The sequence below is a fragment of the Hippoglossus stenolepis genome, chromosome 20 (genome assembly GCF_022539355.2).
Source record: "Hippoglossus stenolepis isolate QCI-W04-F060 chromosome 20, HSTE1.2, whole genome shotgun sequence".
Lineage (NCBI taxonomy): Eukaryota > Metazoa > Chordata > Actinopteri > Pleuronectiformes > Pleuronectidae > Hippoglossus > Hippoglossus stenolepis.
The window spans coordinates 12,433,909-12,455,019 of NC_061502.1; the positions used below are offsets into that span (position 1 = coordinate 12,433,909).

The 21,111-nt window shown below is 47.7% G+C and overlaps 1 protein-coding gene across 10 annotated transcripts in view; it reads left to right on the forward strand.

Annotated features, from left to right (window-relative positions):
* The window catches only part of nhsl1b (NHS-like 1b), a 96,367-nt gene extending 76,587 nt beyond the window's left edge, over positions 1-19,780 (forward strand). For 5 of the 10 annotated variants that reach the window (XM_035143836.2, XM_035143839.2, XM_035143845.2 and 2 more), the window contains exons 2-8: positions 555-707; positions 3,807-3,934; positions 6,010-6,205; positions 8,365-8,496; positions 10,267-13,590; positions 14,661-14,793; positions 18,084-19,780. In XM_035143836.2, coding sequence (XP_034999727.2) covers positions 555-707; positions 3,807-3,934; positions 6,010-6,205; positions 8,365-8,496; positions 10,267-13,590; positions 14,661-14,793; positions 18,084-18,765 — 4,748 coding nt within the window. In that variant the 3' untranslated portion in view covers positions 18,766-19,780. The remainder of the gene's footprint in view (positions 1-554; positions 708-3,806; positions 3,935-6,009; positions 6,206-8,364; positions 8,497-10,266; positions 13,591-14,660; positions 14,794-18,083) is intronic. The other 5 variants (XM_035143837.2, XM_047338035.1, XM_035143843.2 and 2 more) reach the window with 3 other exon arrangements.
* The last annotated feature ends 1,331 nt before the right edge of the window (positions 19,781-21,111 follow it).

The window sequence follows — 21,111 nt, forward strand, 5'->3', positions numbered from 1 at the left end:
GAGTGGGTTATGATCTCTGTAGCAATTGTTTCAACCTAACTAGTTGTGTGCATTTTGTTATGTGAGCTTGAATGGTGCAAAGAACCAACTGATTATGTGCTATTTAGATATTGAATGTACTGTGTAAAAAACATTGACAAACAGCTGTTTCTTTGTTAGCAATGTTATCACAGTATCTGACTGTTTTTTGAAAGAACTCACTCTGGCTGTATAATAGTAAGGGACCTTGTTGTTGTGCGTTTTCAGTTGTGTTTCGATTTGAACTACTGCTCAGTGTTTCCCTCCAAGTTCTTGTTCTCCCTCTGAGGATTGTGGCCTCCTAATTGTGTGATGTCTCACTCAAGTGTCATGTGTTGCTTGTGTGGAAACTGACACCTTGATACAAAGCACCTCGACGTTCTTCCCCTTCCTGTTCATCTTCAAACATAAACAAACCCTTTCTGTAGGGACTTCTACGTGCAGGGGAACGTTTATGATGAAGTTTATCCTGAATTTTCCTTCAGGAGATCCACAATAATCTCATTTTCATGACCTTCTGTGTTGTCTCTCTGCAGCGGTGTCTAACCTTGATGAGGAGAGCAAGTGGACGGTTCACTACACGGCTCCGTGGCACCAGCAGGAGAACGTCTTCCTACCAGGCAGCCGGCCGCCCTGCGTAGAGGACCTCCACCGCCAGGCCAAAGTTAACCTCAAGACTGCCCTGCGAGGTAAGGATCATTCACAATGGACCACTAATGAGCAATACGCATAGAAGATGCTGACGTGGACGTCAACTTTGAAAGACGTGATCCAAGAGCTTCCTGATAACTCATTTACAGCCACATCAACATAATCAACCAAAAAGTTCACGCTGATATCTCGAATGGCTTTCAGGATAGTGCATACCTCCACCAAGGCCGAACAATCCATTCTCTAGTTCTTAGAAGAAGTAAAAGGAACACAGTTAAAGAAAACACAACAACAAACATAATCTAATGGGTTTCCGCTCAGGCCCAGGTCCCATCCCTTCACCAAGTTTGGTGGAAACAATTCACTAGTTTTTGCATAGTCCTAAACAGACCAACTAACGGACACGGGTGAAAACATGACCTCCTTGGCAGAGGAAAACATCACAAAGTCACGGCATTAGAGGGAAGACCCGGACATATTGTGTTTGTCTACAGCTCTGTGAAAACAGTTAAAATTGTCATTTGTGTTCAGCCAACAACACAACAGTGTGAGATCCTCTTCTCCCTGTTTGTCCAGTACAATTAGACAAGAACAGGCCGCTGCCTTGTTGTCAAACAAACACACACAGGACGTTCAGTCACAACAGAGTGACTTAGTATTCTCACAACGTTCCCACAGCAGGTGGGAATAGTAGGAAATGCTGGCAACTGGGAAAGTTGTGTTTTCCACCCATTTGTCACATAAAGATCTGAGAGGCCTGGAAGTGTGTAACTGGGTGTGTGAGTGTAAGTGTGTGTGTGTACACGGGTGGTGATTAACAGTAAAAGGTAGTTTGTTTACATGCCTTGTGTGTCAGCAGATAAAAAAGACTGAGATAAAGGGAGAAAGAGATACAAAAGGGAGGAGGTGGATGTAACCTGATACTTGCGGTGTGTAAAGGTTTAGTCACCGGCTCAGTCAAACACACACACATGAACGAACACACACAGACACAGGTTGTTTTCTTGTTTCACATCACTTCCTGCATTATTGATGTTGCCCGTACATAAACACAATAAACACCACCTGGGAGGTGGGCTTCATGCGGCCCCCTCTTCCTCCTGTCACCACCCAGCCTCCTGTCATCACCACCCAGCCCCAGGGGTCCTAACTGAAAGCCAACAGGTGTCCAATGGGAGCACCTGTCCTGTCTGTTTGTTCCACTCCCAGGAAGTTGAGAGTGGAGGTGACACACCCAGTTATGACTCTCCACAGGGAAATAGATGTTCCTATTTATTAGTGATGACAGATTATATTGAACGTTATCTCTAAACGACTATAATTCACATGTGTCATAGCTATGACATATATTTTATATGCTAGTTTATAATTCAGACACCAGCCCCACCCGTTACTCTCTAAGGATAAACAGTATCGATCATTTTGAAGTTATATCAGGAGGGTAAACCACAGGCAGCCTCTGCTCTCATGTGCGGGCAACATGTCACTAAATTCAATGCCACCAGCGCGACCACAGCAAGGTACACGAGTCTGCTTTCTGCTCTGCAAAGCAGAATAATCGATAACCAATCAGATGGCAACAATGTGCATCCTCTCTCTGTGCCTTTCGCACACTCACACGGGTTTAAACTTGTGCTTTTGCAGGCGGAGTCACAGAGAATGTGCCACCAGGTCGAAATAATACAACAGGAGGGTTTACATAATACAGTTGTATGATTCTAACCAAAGATATCACAAGAAATTCACATCAGCTTAATTTGTGATGTAATTCAGAGCTAAATAGGGGCATGATGTATGTGAGAATAAAGCTCAGAAAGAGTATTCTGAAATATTTTTGTAGTTTATGATGGCTCCCTCCGACTCAACCTTTGACATCACGCTGCCATTTCAGTGAGCACCTCATGAAGGTGCCTGACACTGCCTATGGCCAGTTCGAATTAGCAGATATGATGTGTATGCCCTTGTAAAATTTGGATATACGCACCCTGTTCATTTACTTATATCACTTTTGTACTCGTCCTTCATTCACTTACCCCTCCCTCCCAGTTCTGCCTGGCAACAAGCAGCTCTCGGCTCATCAGAGCTTATTTATTTTAACAACCCTCCTCAATCATGCAGCACCAACCATCTCAACATCTCCCGCTTCCCGCCATCATCCTCATTATCAGCGTGCTTTCTTCCTAAATCCCTCTTCCACACCGCTGCCACATCAGCTCGTGGTCACGGTTGCTACTGTATGTTCGCCAGCCCCATAAGAACTCTTTAACTGACAGTGTTATACATGTTTCCCTCCTTAGAGACGGGCTGTAATTAGCTGTGGAGATAGATGGGATCAAAAACAGCATTTTTTTGTTGCAAGGATGTGCTTGGTGCGCAAGTGTAGTTCACTAAAAGGGGTTTGATTGTGCATCACACACTGAATACAAACCCAAGATGCAAGATGAAAGGAGGAGGGTTTTTATCTTCATCCTACAAGATGCAGGCATTGGAGGATTTTCAAATTTTGTATTTTTTATGTAACACTACTTGATTATACTTAGTAATTACAACACTGCATAGAGGATGCGTTATGAGACATATTCTTTGAGGGTAACGAGAAATAGACGATGTGCAAAATGGCCCCTGAGAGATAGAGGGGGGGTGGAGGAGAGGGAGACAGTTCTGCCATCTGTGTGTGACAGGCTGAAACTGATACCCCTTCCTCTGGTTACTTACACATGCACATCACAGCCACAACACAGCAGGTGGTGATGAGAAGAGGTGTGAGCAGAACTTGGCAGCGTCCAACCGCGACTGTACTCATATCACACATACACACACACACACACACAATACTATGCTCTATAGAGATAGTAAGTATTACACAGCGACATCTTATAAATATTTCACACATCATTTGTGCTCCAGCATTAATGGCCAATTTATTCTGAATATGTATGCATGAAGTTAGCCTGCGTGTGTAATGTACTGTATATTCATGTTAAATCTACAAAAGCTGTGTTTTTATGATATGGGGTGTAGAGATTATTAATTATAATGGTTTCCTGTCTTTTATATGTTTTTCTAAATGATCCAAAGATCATAGCGGCTCAAATCGTTGTTTTGTATCTGTAACATGTTTCTCGTTCTGTCTCCAGAATGTGACAAGTTGAGGAAAGATGGTTTCCGCAGCTCGCAGTACTACTCTCAGGGTCCCATCTTTTCTGACCCGCTTCAGTCCATCAGCAGCCTGCAGGATGACGAGGAGGATGAAAATGACAAGAAGGTATCCGATGCACGCATTCAAACTTTAACACAAATTAATACACACAGTCGTCCAAGTGTTATAGTCAGTGGTGCTACGTGCATTCTTGTGAATTAGACAGTAGCTGTCTGCTCTCTAGTGGTTAGAAGGGGAACTTTTATCTGAACCATAATCTTTTCACTGCTACTTTTTAGAGCTTTTTTAGTGTCTCCTCTCTTACTCTGTAATTTTTGAAGTGTTATAGTCAGTGCTATAAAACATTACGGATAAATAGTCAATTTGAGTTTAACTTAATATGGCTGAGACATGTACTTGGCACTATGGACTTTTTCCTGAGGTTTTCCAGAGGGGCTGTATGCAAGAACACAGTTGCTCTATACAATTTCTGGAACTTTTCTCTACGAGCCCCCTAGTAAAAATGTTCTGAAAATATCCAAGTGAGAAAACAGCAGGAAAATATCTTTAAAATCCCAGCGAGCAAGCGGACGTGTTAATGAGGTTTCTAACACGCATTTTTATCTCTTTCTTTGCCTTGCCCCAGGCAGAGCTAAATGTATAAACAGAGAGAATAAACAGTTACAGGGGGGGATGGATGGAGGGCGACAGAGAAAGAGAGGCAGACTTGAAGTTAGGGAAAAGAAATAAGAAAATTAATCGTTCACATTCAGTCCTGATATTTGAGGTCCTGAAAGAGCTGGGGGGGTGGGGGGTCTTTCAATGTGATTATCAGGGTCTCCTTTGTCACGCGGAGCCTGTGGAGGCCAGCACCCCCCCGCCCCCACGTTTAACGCCAGCCTCGACCCGTGACCTCCATAACATGCTGTTGTCTTTCTGAACTGTCGATTCCCATCTCTCGTTATCTGCATTTGTACTCTCACCCCTTCCTCTCATATAGACACCAGCCAATCCTCATCCTCTCTGCCTTCCTTCCCCCTTCCTCTCTTCCTCTTGTTTGTCCGCCTCCCCCACCCCCCCCTTCACTTCCTGTTGTCCTAAGGCCACTGAGCCTAACGTTGCCTGACAGCGGCTTCAAAAGATGATACAGGGCTCACGGTTGAGCCAAAATGATACAAAATAATAAGCTGTACTCGCCATCGAATTCTGTATGACTGAGGGTTTTTACCCAACATCCCGCCCCCCCGTGTTGCCTCCCACTCATTTACCCATCTATCCATGCGTGGTCAGTATGAAAGCACTTAGAAGTCATCCTTTCTAGCCAGTCTGATGGTTTGGATTGTCAGGATAAACAGTAGTGGAAGCAGGGACTGAATGCCGATGTTATATTTGGAAGCTGCAGGAAAGATCATGTGAAACAACAAAGTCAGACCGAAGATTTCCCCACCAGTCAGGGTTTTTTTTTCAATGGTGGAAAAGCTCAAGGTCAGTTAAGGGGGGGATGCAGAAAAATTGTGGATTTAAACAGATTCCAGGATGTATTTTTTTTTCTTTTCTCAACCTTCTCAAGAGGTTTTTCTGTCGACTTAACTCTTCAATTTCAGGCCTCGACACAGCAGGAAAACGTGTGTGTGAACACAGTTTAACGCATGAGTGAGTCTCTCACTGTTGCTCGCTTGCTTTTATCTCCAGCTGCGTCGTTGGTTTACTCTGATCTATGTTTGTGTGTGAGTGTGTGTATAAAGTGTGTGTGTTTCCATTTGGGTTTGATTGATCGTGAAACATGTTTACCGCACCGTAAGTTTCTAAAGGTCGCGGCAGTGTGGTATATTAAAGTCTGTCTGTGAAGTGTCAATATATCCTGAACAATCTGTCAGGGACAGTTTTGGACAATTAAGTTTTATAATATTTTATTCCACTTCACCTTTACATTGACAATTTTCATTATCCATCAGCTCTGTGCTCTAATTCAATACAATATATGAATACAGTAAATCTTTGTTTTCCGTTTCCACCTGATCATGTTTCATCTCTTCCACCACTGTCACTGTTTTCCTTTCGTGTCTCTTTCTTCCCATCTGAATTTCCCTCTCCTCCTTCCATGTCGTCGAAATCACTTGTCATTTTTCTTCTCCTCCTCTCCCTCTCGCCTGCACTCGATTTCCATTCCATTAAATCCCTTCTCCCTCTCTTTCGTCCAGTCCACAGCTTCATCGGCGGAGGATGATAAATCCCAGCTCTCCATGAGGCCTCAGACCCCACTGGGAGGGGGTGAAGTGTCTGAGGTCGACGGACAGGTGATATGGAACAAGGCCCCACCCCTCCCCACGCCGGAGGAGAAGATGAGGCTGGCAGCCCAGGCCGTGCCCACAGACATAATTCCCATCAACGTCACAGGTATGACGACTAAGCTCATTCAACTATGTTGTCCATGTCCAAACCACAAGTTAGTAGCAACCAGTCCCCATTAGTGGAAATCACATATCCTGGTTCTCTAGTTCCATATTGAAGAGAAATATCAAACTACATAGAGTTTGATCTGGCCTCATCCATCCACGGTGTCTAGTCTCTAACATTAACCATCCCACCATCAGTCACATTTTGTTTTGTTTGTCTGAAGGGAATTTTCTGACATATTTTGATGATCTGTAGAGATCCCCCCCAAAAAAGGTGGGGACAGTGTTCAGCAGATCCAACCCCAGATTGGTTCAGGGGCAGGAGATAAAGCCGCCCAAACAAAGTCAAACCTCAAAAGGAATTTTCAGACTATCAGTAACGTTTGATTTGTGCAACTTTGACCAAGATTTTGGAAAACCTCACCTTTTTAATATAGAGAAAAACTTCCGCCTATTTTAAAATAATGGCAGGAGACATTTCCAACGAAAAACTAATTTGAAACAGCTTTTTTTAACATATTGTATTTTCATTTAGTTGATTTTCCTTCTAACTCTCAGTAAAGCAGCAAAAAAAGCAAAATTGTCAGACTGTTCCTTCAATCAACCCTCTGTGAATGGATATAGACTAATCAATTACTGTACCCAGTCATCCACAGAGGGAAGAAACTGTATGTGTCAGTCATGGATGTCTGCCTCCTCTCTCTGTGTATTTATTCCCCCTCCATCGTGCTTCTGCGAGACTGACCTTCACCGTCTTTTGTGTGTGTGTGTGTGTGTGTGTGTGTGTGTGTGTGTGTGTGTGTGTGTGTGTGTGTGTGTGTGTGTGTGTGTGTGTGTGTGTGTGTGTGTGTGTGTGTGTGTGTGTGTGTGTATTGTGTGACAGCTTATCCTAGGGTCAAGGCTTTTCACCGACTTTATGTCATATCACAGGGCGTTTGACAGATGCACACTCACACACAGCAAAAAACATGTCGACACAATTCCCTTGTTAGCACATCTGACACACAAATGTATAAACTGTAAAAATATAGCATCTCATTCAGCTCTATTGTTTAATGCAATACATTAGAGAGATTGTCTTATTGGATATAGATTCACATCTGCCGCGGCTTTAAAACAGTGCAAAGACTCAAAGGTGTCAAGACCAATATAACTGCGATCCCATTGTCCTTCAGACACTAATGAGTCCTTAATGCAGTCCCTCGCCTTGTAAATCACTGTTTACTTCATCTGCAGTCACTTTCGATTACTGTGAAGGAGAGTGTTAAAAAAAAAAAAGAAAGCAAGAAAAGACCAGGGACCTTTCTGTCACTTTGAGGGGAAACGCGTGATAGAACGTGATGGACACTATCTGCCCTCATATCAGTTTCTATTTCCCTAACGCCTCCGAGCAGTCCCCAGTGAGTCAGAGAGACGAAGGGAGAGCGGATCATGTGTGATATTGTTTTTCCTTCAGAAGACTGGACAGTCAGAGAAGGATATTGAGAGCAGTTAAAGACTGTATGTGTGTGTGTGTGTGTTTGTGTGTGTATTCTTCATCACTCTGTCCTGTGCATGTGTGATAATGGCATGTACTCCATCTGTGTATGTTTCCACCTCAGTTACTTGTCTTCAGGGTTGGAATTTAAACCATCGGCCATAAAACATTTTCTTTACAAGCCTTTGTAAAGAAGTGCTCTACAGCCATTTTCTGTTCTTAGAATTAAGGCTGTTTTGGGCACTTTGGCTGGTGGATAAAAAAGGCTCAGTTCAACCAAATAACAAATATTTTCTCACTTATCTATTATAGTATCTATCGCTGTATTATAGGTTTAGAATTATTTTTTTTTTAAACGCAACCCGCCGCTTTGTCGGGATCTCACCAAAATTGTATTTGTTCTTTTGAGAATAGGGGCGAAAACATAACTTCCTTGGCAGAAGTAGCAATCTGCATATCGAGATACAACAGAATGGAAGAAGTGATAAAATGATTCTTGTCATTTCCTTGAACTGACCCTTTGGGATTCCTGCCCTGTTGACTTTGCATGTTCCACTCCCAAAAAAAAAAACCCAACAAAAAACCAAAACCCTCTGCATGTTGTTGACTTTGTTCCTCCTGACTAACCGACTGCTGTTTGCCTGTGTGTCCGCCTGCCTTGCTCTCGCCCTCCCGGCTACCAGGGGCAGTGTTTGACCGACAGGCGAGCATCCGGCGCTCCCTCATTAACACTGACACCGTGTCCCGCCGGCCCAAGAAGGTCAAACGCAGAAAGACTATATCAGGGCTGCCTGACAACATCAACTGGGAGCTAGGTATGGATCTCTGTGGGGCTATGTGTCGCCCTCTACTGTCCACAGACCCGTAGAAACACTCTGAACAAGCATCCCTCCTTCTTCCATTACTTTCCTTTTCTTTTCATCTCCATAACTGGATCGTGGCTGGACAATGAGCTCACTCCTGCAGTATTGTACTGAGAGAATTGCACATTCAAGGCCTCAGTGTTGGATCGAGGCCCTGCAGCTGTTCAGTATTTCTCTCTTTCACTTATTCACAAGGGTCCTTATGTTTTCTCCTCCACCCTGTTTAACTCGTTCCGAAGCCAGGAAAGACTCATGAAATCCTTTTCAATACTTGTTGTGGGTTTTAGACTTGTTGGAAAATCAGGTCATATAGGACACGTGAAGTGCAGCGTTTACCATACTTAACTCGTATTGTGTCATAATCCCTTTGGGTCAAACTTTGTCCACTCTCATTTATGTGAATTGTGTGTCTGTGCCTGTGACTTAATCCGGACACCATATTGATAATCTCAGCATGTGCATCTTACTCACATGTACTGATCATGAAACTATGGGCCCCTGACACCCAAAAGACCCCTCAACCCTCTTCTTCTGCCCCTGTCATTTTCTGAACCCTGAACCCACAGAGAAAATGAGGGGTAAATAGCAAATATGTTGGTTCTGGGGTCCCCCACCCTTAGTTACTCAGCTGAGCTGGGTGTTAAGAGAATATAAGCTCACTAAGCTGACACTGTGTTGCGCTGACGGCTCCGCATGGCCGATGTTTATTTACAAGTCTCGGAGCTGTAGGATGACAGCGGTATTTAAGGAGAATGTAATTTCTCTCCTCTGCGATAAGATCAACCGATAGGGGAGAGAGCTTTAAAGTCTGGTTAGTGCCCAGCTGACAACAGCGCCTGAATGTCATGATTACTGGGCCGGGGTAATTGCCCCAGTGCTTCATCCATCCATCCATCCCTCCCTCCTCCCTTTGCTCTAGTGCTGCCTGCGAAGTAGACCTGCAGCTTAATCTATCGCAGCAGCAGCAGCAGCCAAGCTGTCACTCCAGCTTTTAGCACAGGAGGAACAGCAGAGTGTATGTGTGGTTTAGAGAGAGAGAGCGGGAGAGAAAGAGCGAAGAAAGGACGCAGGAGTGTGAATGTTTTTTTTCTTGGACATGAGCATCAACAGGAGAGCCGCCACAGATGGGATACACACTAGACATCTTTTTACGTTTTACAGCTCATTCTTCAAATTGTTTGTTTAATAGCCGGTATGTCCAGAGTGTGTGTCTCTGATCTATATGTGCAATTCTGTATTTCTTTGCATCTGCATAGTCTGCATGTCCTGTCCTGTACGTCTACGCTGTGTATGCATGCATGCACCTGTGTGTGTATGTTTTTGTGTCAATGTATGTGTATGTGGTTTATTGGCTGCCTCATACTTAACCAGATGCCTGTTCTAGACCCCAGGAGACACATTTTTCTATCGGACTGAGCCAGAGCAAGAATAGCAGGGGAAGGGAAACAGGGAGTCTTTCTCTTCTCTCTGTCTCCCCTCATATCCTTTACTCCTTAATGAAGAAGACCAGAAGTTATTAACACGCAAGACAGGATTGCGGCAAATCTAATTAATTAGCCTCCCCGTGACCACGGTTTATCTAACAGTCAGGTCAGAGAGCAGAAGGCATGTTGGCTAAAGAGGTTAGAGAGGAAGAGAGAAGGGTAGAGGAGCAAGAACAGAAAACCGGAGATAGTTTTATCAATCACACATTAATCTTATTTTCTATCTTTTCTTTGACAGCAGCAAAAGGACGTGGTGGAGAGCTCCGGCCTCATTCCATGTTCATCCCGGGACAGTACTCCACGTTGGGCCGCGTTCGGAGTGTCAACTCAACGCTCTCGCGCTCAGTCACCAGAGACTCAAGCTGCCAAACAGAAGAAATAAAGGTTGTACCCCCGTCCATGAGAAGAATCCGGGCGCAGAGAGGACAAGGAATTGCTGCTCAGATGGCGGGCATTTCTACTTCCTCCTCGACAGGAAGTATATCCATCTCCAGCAGTGACAGCTCCGGGATCTTGATGCTGCCACATCAGTTTAACGGAGACCCTTCCCGTTTCCACAGTCTGCCTCGACCGGGCGCCAGGGTGTCCCTCAGTGCTGATCCCATCTACAGCAGCACCCCCATCAGGTCAGAGGAGCAAACAATGACTCAGAGGCAGATTGGAAAGCTTCAGGTTGATAATACAGTGGTGCACATGAGAAACGCCCCAAGGACGGGAACTCTGCCCAGGCCCAAGTCTCAGGAAGTGAGGCGGTCACAGTCCAGTGAGTGGGGTGGGGGTCCGGCGTGTGTGGTTTCCCCACATGCTGCCTATTCCACCTCAGTCATCCCCAATGCCACCCTGTCATGCTCCACTGAGGTCATCACGCTCAACACCTCCGGTCTGCACCCCCACTCCTCAGCCTCAGTTTATCCCACAAACCGAGCGCTCAGTCTGGCTTCTCTCTCTAACACTGACCCTCTGATCTCAAGTCAAGCAGCCTTCAGCCACAGCTCCACCTACCCAGCACTGGCCACGTCCACCCCCACTCATACACCACAGGGTGATGGTCCGGTTGTTGCTGCACCCGCTAGCGAGTCAGGGCACTCGGACAGCAGCATACACAGCCATAGCACCTTGGCTCCCACGCCTCCATCCTGTCTGCCGGAGGAGCAGTGGATATACGACACACCAGAAAACGTGGTGGTCCCTCACCGCACTCTTACCTCCAGCTGCTCCACTCCCATCAACCAGCTGTACAACAGCCTGGAACACTCCTCCAGGACCACTACTGATTCCAGCTCTGTCTATTCCCAGGACAACGATGGATACTTCACCTCTATGCACATGGACTCTGGCCTGCGCTCTCGCAGCCATGGCAGTGGGCATGGCGCAGCAGCTGGCCGGGCCACCAGACACAGCATGTACGAGTGCCGAGAGATGGCCAATCAGGAGGACTCTGCAAGCTTGTACAGTGATCGCTCTCTGTCCCGCAGCATCTCCCTTCGCAAGTCTAAGAAGCCGCCGCTGCCCCCAGCCCGTACCGACTCTCTGAGACGCAAGCCTGGTGCGAAAAAGCCCCTCGGAGGGGTTAGCGCCATAAGTGGTGCCAACGAAGCAAATGGTGCCATGCTTAATGAGACTCTAATTGCCAGTTTGCAGCAGAGCCTACAGATGGGGCTCAGGGGAGGAAAAGGAAAGGGCGCTTCACCGTCTTCACCCTCTCACAGTCCTAGCAGTGACTACGATGACCCCTGGGTGCTAAGGCCACGCAGTCAGAGCAGTGTCAGCGCGGGAAGCTCCGCAGCATCACTTGTAGCTAATGCAAACTGCGGCGGTGTGTCTAACGTGTACTCACTATGCCACGTGACGCCTGCTCACAGCGACACCAGCAGCTTACGTTCCGAATACGCCGATTCCTGGGGTTACTACATGGACTACCCTCGTAACCATGGAGACCAGAGGGCACAGACCCCTCCAGCCACAGATAACATGACAGCTGGGCCTCACATGGGCGAACTACAAAACGGAGGTGAGATTCACAGAAACAGCCAGGCGCCAGGAGCTCCGGGGCAAGAGGGAGGGGTGGCAGTGAAGCCCAAAACGTCGACTTCCTCTCCGGACAGGGTGCACAGACTGACTTCCCCATCCAGCGGCTACTCCAGCCAGTCCAACACCCCCACGGCCGGGACCCCGGTGCCGTCATTCGTCAGGTCCATGTCCCCCTCCACCCGGCCCAAACCCAGAGTGCCCGAGAGGAAATCCTCACTCCTCTCCTCTGTGTCCATGTCCTCCTCTTCCACCTCCCTCTCCTCCAACACCTCGGACTCGCTGAAGAGCTTGGGTCCCCCAGCACCTCCTCCACCGCTCCCTCTCTCCTCCTCAGCACCCAACACCCCTCTCAGCCCACCTCCACCTTTCCCAGCCCCCCTACCGCCAAGTTCGAGCGCAGGATCCACCACACCTCCGCCAGCTCCCCCCTTGCCAACCACTCCACAGGGAACTTCTCTAACCCCACTTCCTGCTTGCTCCATCTCCCCAGAATTCCCTCCTCCTCCATCCCCTGAAACACTAATTCACCCGAGTTTGTCCTTCAATGGAAGCTTCAGTCCCCCCCCACCACCTCCTCCTCCTATGCCCTCCTGTGGACCCCCTCCACCTCCTCCCCTGCCTACTTTTTCTCCACCTTCCTCCTCCCGATCTCTTGTGAAGGCAGCGAAGGATGCTCCCAAACCAGCTATTTCCAGCAGCCCCACAAAGAGCGCTAAGCCCCTGATTACCCCGTTTGCACTACAGAGCGTTCAGCTACGCTCAATCAAGCGGCAAGGGAAGGAAATTAATGGCAAATCAGACCACACCACAGCTCAGGAAACTGGGGTGGACCTCCCTCGCAGTCCACAGACCCTGGAGAAATCTCACTCCCAGGAGTATCCCACTGTGATACCCGTGTTTACCAGCTCTCCAGAGGATGATTCGCGTAATTCCTCACCGTCACCTGTGTCAAAGCTCTTAGAAGAGTTAACATTAAACTGCAATATCACTGAAGACACACCAGATAGTGCTGTCTTGAATGGAAAAGCTGAGGATCAGAGTCACTTTCTCTCAAACGGAAGAGAAACAGATGAAGCGCAGGAATCATTGCCAAGCCCCCCAGAGATCTCCCAAAGCACACCTGTGAAACAGAAGCCCCCAGCCATCTCCAAGAAACCCAAACTCTCTTTTCTCTCACAGTTTAGCTCCCAGCTAATCAATGAACAGGCTCCAGCTCAGTGTGAGGATACAAGCAGCCTGTCCCGAACAGAGGACCAAGTAGATGCTCTGCAAAGACAGACAAAGGAGGAAGAGAAAGAGAGGGAGCAACAGGAGGAGGGGGAGATTTCAGAAATCTCTGAATCATTAGCAGAGAGCAGTGAAGCATCCACGGAAATCCAGGACGAGTACCGCGTCTCTACTCCTGCAAGCCAGGGGACGAGTCTCGACAATGGGCCGTGCCCCAACGGAGAGGCCCACGAAGAGGAATACGAGGAGGGGGATGGAACAAGCAGCACGTCTGGATCCATCAGCTCCAGGGAGGACGACTCAGGTGTGTTGAAGTTATTGTGCTTTTCCACCACATTTAAAGTCAGAAATGTAGAGATTCTGTGACGAGTAAAGACCAGTTTTAAGTGGCATCAGTCAAAACCATTGTTTACTATTACAATAGACCATCTTCCTACTTTGTTAGTAGTGATGCCGCTGCCTGCGGCCAGCTCCTCGAGCAGCCGTGAAATTCATTTTGAGCCCCAAAGCAAAAGAAGCCGAAATTGAAACCACACGCTTTTAAAAGGTTTGGAAAAACTGTTAAAATAGCTCAGGAGAGACGGCTTATCACTGGGACAGCAGAGCCACAGCTTGAATTTATCCGCTCTTACTCACTCTCTTCCCCTCATCCTTTTCATATTTTATATGCAGACATCTCTTGTGGCTACTGTCCCTTCATTTTTTCCCCCGCATTGTGTTTCCCACACACACTCATACACACTCTCAAACACACACACACACACACCTCAGCCTCCACTGTCTCCTCGACTCATGTCCGCTCTCCATCCTCATTTCAAAATATCAATTTTAGCCTCTCTGCCGTTTCCCTCCTCTTCTCTGTTAAACCTCTTTTCCTCGGCCCGTCCCACTCCCCTCTCTCTCTGAGGTAAGCGGGCGAGGGAGGGAGGAGTGGGAAAGTGTCCCAGGGGAGATGCTTGTCGTTGTTGGTGGGAGCAGGGGGGGAGGGGCCCCGTCATATCAGAGGGGAGGGGAACAGATCTGGTAAGGGGATGGAGGGGAGGATGGGGAGAGAGTGTAAAGAGCGACTGCCTGCAGCGGCTCAGGCAGTCGAAGCGCAGACGTGAGCGCGGAGGTTGGAGGGAGGAGGAGGAGGAGGAGGAGGAGAAAAAAAGAGGCTGAACTAGAGGAGAAGAAAGGAAAGAGGAAATCTAGAGACAGGACGAGAATGTAAGGGGACAGTCCAGCACCTCCTCGGCAGCACTTCAGATCTCTTACCCTGCCAGGTTAATGCGACAGGACGCTGGATTCATGAGCATGTGCGACCTGAAGTGTGTGTGTGTGTGTGTGTGTGTGTGTGTGCGTGTGTGTAACTTGTATGTTTCTCTGTGTCAGGTGAGGTGTTTGAATCCAGCACGGCTGAATCGTCTCCGGCCCCGTCGACCAACGGGGCGTCTAAGGAGAACATGGTGACCCCCTCTCCCAACCGGCCCAGAACCACAGAGGACCTCTTTGCTGCCATTCACAGGTACCACGATGCACTTCTCTCTTCTTTTTTTTTTTTACGCCTCCTGTCACTTCATCATCTACTCCCACTTCCCTGCTCCTCACCCGCTTCATCTCCTGCTACATTATTTATTCCATGGAGCCAGTTCATTTTCCCTCTAGTGCTCTTTCATTCCAGTTTCTTTATTTGTTTGTGTTTCTCTCTACCCGCCCCTTCTTCTTCTCATCTCCCCCCTTCCCACAAACCACCATGTATCACCCTGGACTCCTCCACCACTACCCCCCCTATCACCCCTCAACCCATGATTTCTCTTCTTCCATCTCAATTCCCCTCCTCTCCTCCTCCTCACCTCCTGCTCCTCCTCTTCTTGCCCTCCACCTCTCAGTCATAACTTTACCCAGCACTGTCCCATCTGCGAGTGTACACATCTGTCAAATCGCTGCTCTCTGGGGTCTCTCAGCCCAGGAGAAGTGAGTCTTTCTCTGAAGCCACGTAGAGGCAACAATATAGGTCACAACGCGAGCCAGTAGTCAAACGTTTATCGAGACATCTGTGTTCGTGAAGTCACATCGTCGCTGCTCATTCTCGGCAGATGAGAACGCTGTTGCTTCATCCATTATTTAACTACTCAACACCCTCTGGTCCTAATCTAGGTTAGAGGCCACTGGAGAGACCGTCTTGTGTCTTTTTTTCTCGTTCTATCACTGTTTTTCTGCTCTGTGGTATCTTGACATACATTGCATACGTGCCCCTTTGCTTCAAAGGGAGCACGCGCATAAATTTCTCATGCAGCCCGCCAGTTTGTGTTTCACGGTCACGTGTGGCGGCGGCAGCAGCAGCAGCCGGGAGTTCGCTTGAGCATCACAGGATTTCATTTCTTAGGATTTTATTTCTGCAGGCACCAGATTGTGGTGTGTATTTATGGCGCCCATGTCATGTGTGCGATTGTGATTTATTGCGTTATTGGATGGGAAGATTGTGTACGTGCACACGTGTAAACCTCACTGTCAAGTTGTTTGTTTACCACATGCTTTGCTGTGTTCTTCCTTCATCACACCTCGCATGTGGAGAACATGATAACAATAATTTTAACCTACACTGTGGAAAGTGAAGGATTTCTTGTGGTGGTGTTGATAAATTTTTTTGATAAGCTGTTATTTTGCCTGAATCAGGTCATTCGAAAAAATCCATATGCGTTATATGAAGTAGGATACATTTTTTTCTGACATTTCAAGATAATGATTATCAAGTAGCATTTTTAAAGTCACGGTGGTTTAGTGTTTAGCACTGTTGTTATCATGTTCCTCACAGCAAAATGGTTCTTGGTTTGAAACCCAGTTTGATTAGGATCTTTCTTCGTGAAGTTTGCATGTTCTGTCCACGTCCGGGTCCTCCGGTGTCCTCCCACAGTGCAGATTGGGATTTTGTTAATTTGAGACTAGTGACCTGACCATGGTGTACCCCACCTCTCGCTTAATATCAGCAGGGATTGGCTCCAGCTACCCCATGACCCTCACATGGATAAGTGATATAGATAATGGATGCATCGATTTTTAAATTCAAAAACGTTGATATGCAGGGTTTTATATCCCGACGACCTTCCATACAGATGCTATCTAATTGATCCCTTTCCCTCTAATCCTTCCCCTCTGTGACGTGGTTCCTCTCCCCCCTTCTCCCCTTCCCTTTAATTTACCATCGTTTCACTTCCACGTATCTTCCCTCTCTCAATCCTCCTCTCTCTGGGAAAACAGAAAATGATGAAAACCTTGAATGAAATGCGTTCACACGGCTGCAGCAGAAAATATTACTCGTCCGAAGGGAGATGGAAACCAAATGAATTGCACAGCCCGAGAGTTCGATCGAGCGCTCAGAGCGACGTCTCATACTGCAGCATATAGTTTACCTCGGGAACAGAGATTAGTATCTCTGCCTTCTGTTTGTCCGTGTGCATTTTGTGTGTGTGTGTCTGCCGGTGTGACTTGGTCTTGGTCGAATGAATTCAGGTGTGTGTGAGACGCTCGTGTGAGTGTGTGTCTTACGTAATACTGGTGGGCTAATGTGGCGAGGAAGCTCACAGGGGCCGACGCGAGATGGAGGTTGAATTTAGGGCACGGAAACCCATTTTGCAGCCTCAACCAGGAGGCAGACTTAAACTCTCACACAGACCATTTGTGTCCTTCAGCCCTCGCTCTCGTTTGACCTTCTACAGGTTATTTGTCCTCTATGGAAGAACTTATTCCTATACATCTAATCTGAGGATTAAGGGTTTTGTCTCGGGGTGCCCTTCACTCCTCTTTTTACATTCTGCGTCAAATCTCTCCTGTATCATACAATCTATATTTTTTTTATCATTTCTGCCCCCCCCCTCTCCTCCCCTGTGCAGAGGGGACGTGCAGTGGGTGGGTGCATCCTGTCTAGAGAGGTGCGAAGTGGCAAGTAGCCCCTTCCCTTTAATTAGCAAGCCTTGTTTCTGCCATGCTACCATTGGATTATCGGCAGTAATCCCACAGGGCAACCCCCTGTACCACAGATTAAAAAAGATGTTTCCCTGCTACCCCCTAATCCCCCCATATTCTGCCAGTTGCAGCTTTATTGCTCTGCTGTGGTGCAGGACTTATATAGACAGAGTAGGCTGAGTGGTGCAGTCCAATACTCTGATACCCCATGCTGGGAGGAGGCTGAATTGTCGTTGGTGTGATTAAAGCTGCTTTGGGCACTTCTCCCAGTTTGTGTTTTTGATTAATTTCATCGTGCCGCCTCTGAGCTTTTTTGTTGCAGAGTTGCAGTGTTTGCAGCTTTTCTTGTTTAAAAACTCATTGGATTGCTTTTTAAGAGAAATGTGTAATTTCTTCTGGTCGCTGTCCTTTTCTCTTCTGAGCATCCTCCTTATTGTTTGACTTTTTGGGGGATTTGTGCTGTTATGTGTGATCGCTGGGGGCAGAGCTGACATATGGCAAATTTGGGACAAAGATTTGAGGCGTGTGGGACGGGTATTTTAAGTGCAGTTTTTTTTTTTTAAGCTATGACAACACAGACCCAGGCTGGACCAGCCTTTCTGCTTACATGTATGAAATCTCATATGCTGCAGCCTCGTTTTAATTTGAATAATTGACTTTGATGTGCCCAGTTCCTGACAGAACGGCCCCCAACTCTTGCATTTTTTTTCTTCTAATTGATTTTCTGACTAAACACTCAGCTGCCCCTCAGTTATTTTACTCTTTAAAAAAAATAATTGACCTCTTTTTCCACTCATTCACTCTGCAGCATTTCTACAAGCACGTCATTAATCTGTCCACTTCCTTTCCTAGGTCGAAGCGCAAGATCCTGGGTCGCAAGGAGTCTGAGGAGGACAAGTCTCAAGCTGGGACCCACCCGCCGTCTCCACCCACCACCCCTACAGCCACGTCCCCGGGGAGCGTGTCCTCTTTGTCCCGGCAGACGAGCTCCATCCAACGCAACCTCCGGAAGTCGTCCACCAGCAGCGACACTTTCAAGGCCCTGCTCCTCAAGAAGGGCAGCCGCTCTGAGACCAGCTTCAGGATGTCTGCAGCTGAGATGCTCCGCTCCACTGACCCTCGATCCCAGCGGCCGCGGTCTGACTCGGTGTTTGACCCCCCTGCCGCCTCGCCCTCCCCCCCGACCACACCACACAGCCCCTGCTCCTCCCCCGGTCGCAGTAAACGGGCAATGGACGAGTGGAGCCGCTACGAAGCCCTGGCTCTGTCCTCGCCACCGTCATCGTCATCGTCCTTTCAGATGAGCGGGTATAAGTACGGGCGCTCTCGCACACCCCCCTCTGCCGCCAGCAGCAAGTACAACGCCCGCTGCCGAATCCTCAGCAGCCCAATGACAGTTATCTGCGAGCGTGAGGGGGAGTTGGCTGAGAGCGAGTACGGCGACACGGCCGAAACTCTGTCTGCGCCTGCGGTCCGGACTCTCCCGGTGCTCCGAGGCTCCAACGGCACTTTATTTGACGAGAGCAGCAGCTAAAGAGCAAAGGAGCGCCCCCGTCGAGTCAGGGAGCTGAACCCATTGTAACCAGGTAGGGGGCGTGAGCCAGTAGGAGGCCCTCTAGACACACCCACCTGAGCCCCACCTCCTCGATGCAGCCTCTGAGGGAGTGGACATGTGGGGTTCCTGGTGTAAGAGGTCAGAGGTCAGAGGTCGCCCCCCCCCATCTTGGACCGAGCTGAACTTAGTCTGAAGTGGAGAAGTGGTCGTGCTGCAGCTTTTTCGATTCTCCCATGATTCTCTCCTTCGTTTGAGTTACTCACCCTTCGTTTTAAAAGAATAGTGTTTCTTTTTTACGCCTGGTGTTCTTAGTTTGTTTTCTATCTGTTCTGCTGTTTTAAATTTTTTACTCCACCCTGTCCAATAACCCAACAAGCCGTTAGTTTCTCTAAGGGACGAGGTTCAGGTGGCAAACCGAGGTGAACGGAAGGAACCCGAAAAGTCGCAAGTCGTTTGCGTACTTTGCTGCTGTGGTGCTACATAGCTAGGCAGTTGGAAAGAGTGGAATGTAAAAGGTGTGCTAGGAGCTCGCCTCGTAGATTTTCTCAGCTCCTGCCTCTCTCCCATTGGCTCTGGAAAGTGTCGGGGAGAGAGAGCGCCACCCGCCGGCGAATGTTGGCGTCAGAGCTCGAGAACGTGTGGTACAACCGACGGCTCCCCGGTTAAACTTCAGTCACAGTTAGCAGCAGGTTTTTTTTTACTTCGTGCTCTCACAGTTCAGTGGTTTCGTTTGCAGAGCTGGGGTGTATTTTTAAAAATAAAAGGTCCAGAGAAAGTGCAGAGGGATCACTGCTGCCCCCTAGTGAGAGGGAGGAAGTGGAGGACAGAGGCTCAACCAAAAACAGCAGATTTACTCTATAAAAAGGCTCATAAAACCTCTATCGATTAACTTTTAGTTTGTAGATTTTGCACTGTGCATAGGTCTTCTCTTTGTTTGTGACTTAAAAAGTATGTTTTTAAAATATTGTTTTAATAAAAACAAGTGATGTCAAGACTTGTGTTCGAGTTTAACAATCAATGTAAAAAAAAAGCCAGAAAGGACATGAGATGAAAAGCTGGTGCTGGTCTCTCGGTGATCGCGTTGGTTACCAAAGAGGAAGCTGTTAATCTGGACGTGAACACAATCTGAGTGTGTTGGCTCATCACACACACACACACACACACACACACACACACACACACACACACACACACACACACACACACACACACACACACACACAGCCCTGTCACTGTTTGCTGAGACCTGCTAGAAACCTTTTAGGGCTTAAATGTTTTCTAAAATGCCGTTGACCTTTCTGCTCAGTCTATCCCCTTTGCAGTTTCATTATGTTCCTGTATGTACATACATAGAGAGAAAGAGGAGTTCTACGTAACATTTTCACTTATTTTCACAGAATTTGTAAATTTTTAGAGCCCTGTGTTAGCTGGAAGGGAGTGGTTTCCTATTTGTAGATTATTTATTTTCACATAGCAGGGTTGCAGTTCGGTAAACCGGTCGACAAGCAGCGTGATGAGAGGCACGGGGGCGGGGGGCAGGGACACGTTTACTCCGCTGATCCCACCAGGCCGCTTTGTTCTTTTAAAGGGTGCTTTTTTAGAAAAACTGCAATAATGTCAATATTTATGCTGGAGCCTTCATCTGGAGTCGTGCAAACCCCACACTGGTGCCCACAGCTGAGCAAATGTGTTCTCTGTGGAGACGTAAACCGAGGTGACAGGCGTGAGACTTCATAACAGCCACTGCACCCTGTGGTTTAATCACCTGTGACCAAAGTGTGTGTCCCCCCCCCCATCCCCCCCGAGCTCCCGTCTGCTCCCATGATGGAGCACATGGGGGGGGTGCAGGCCTGTCTCATGTCAGGACACGTCTCAATCGCACGGAGCTCGCGGAGAGAGGAAGAAGAGGCTGTGCCGTAGTGAAGCTGGAGGAAGGCGGCTGACGCTCTTGTGTATGTCTGTGAAATAATAATAATAATAAAGAGAAAAAAAAGATATTTAAAGAGCTGGTGTGTCTGTGTCATTTCTCTCCCTCTGGATGATTCACGGGCATCTGCCGGGCCCAACACCCCAAATCACCGCCTTATCGCCATGGCACCCGCACTCGTCCGTCATCCGGAAAACTCCAGAGGCCATAATTTACACCCCCCGCGGGGTCATCCGTTATGTCTCCTTCTGGACATCCCATTAGCCCACACACTGAATCACAGGCTGGGCCCATAATAGACCTCTCCACTGTGGCTCAGTCGAACAGTGTCTTGTGTCCTATCGACATCCCCAGTAGGCCCCAACGCCCTGCTGCCGTTCGAACGCCTCTGCACGGAG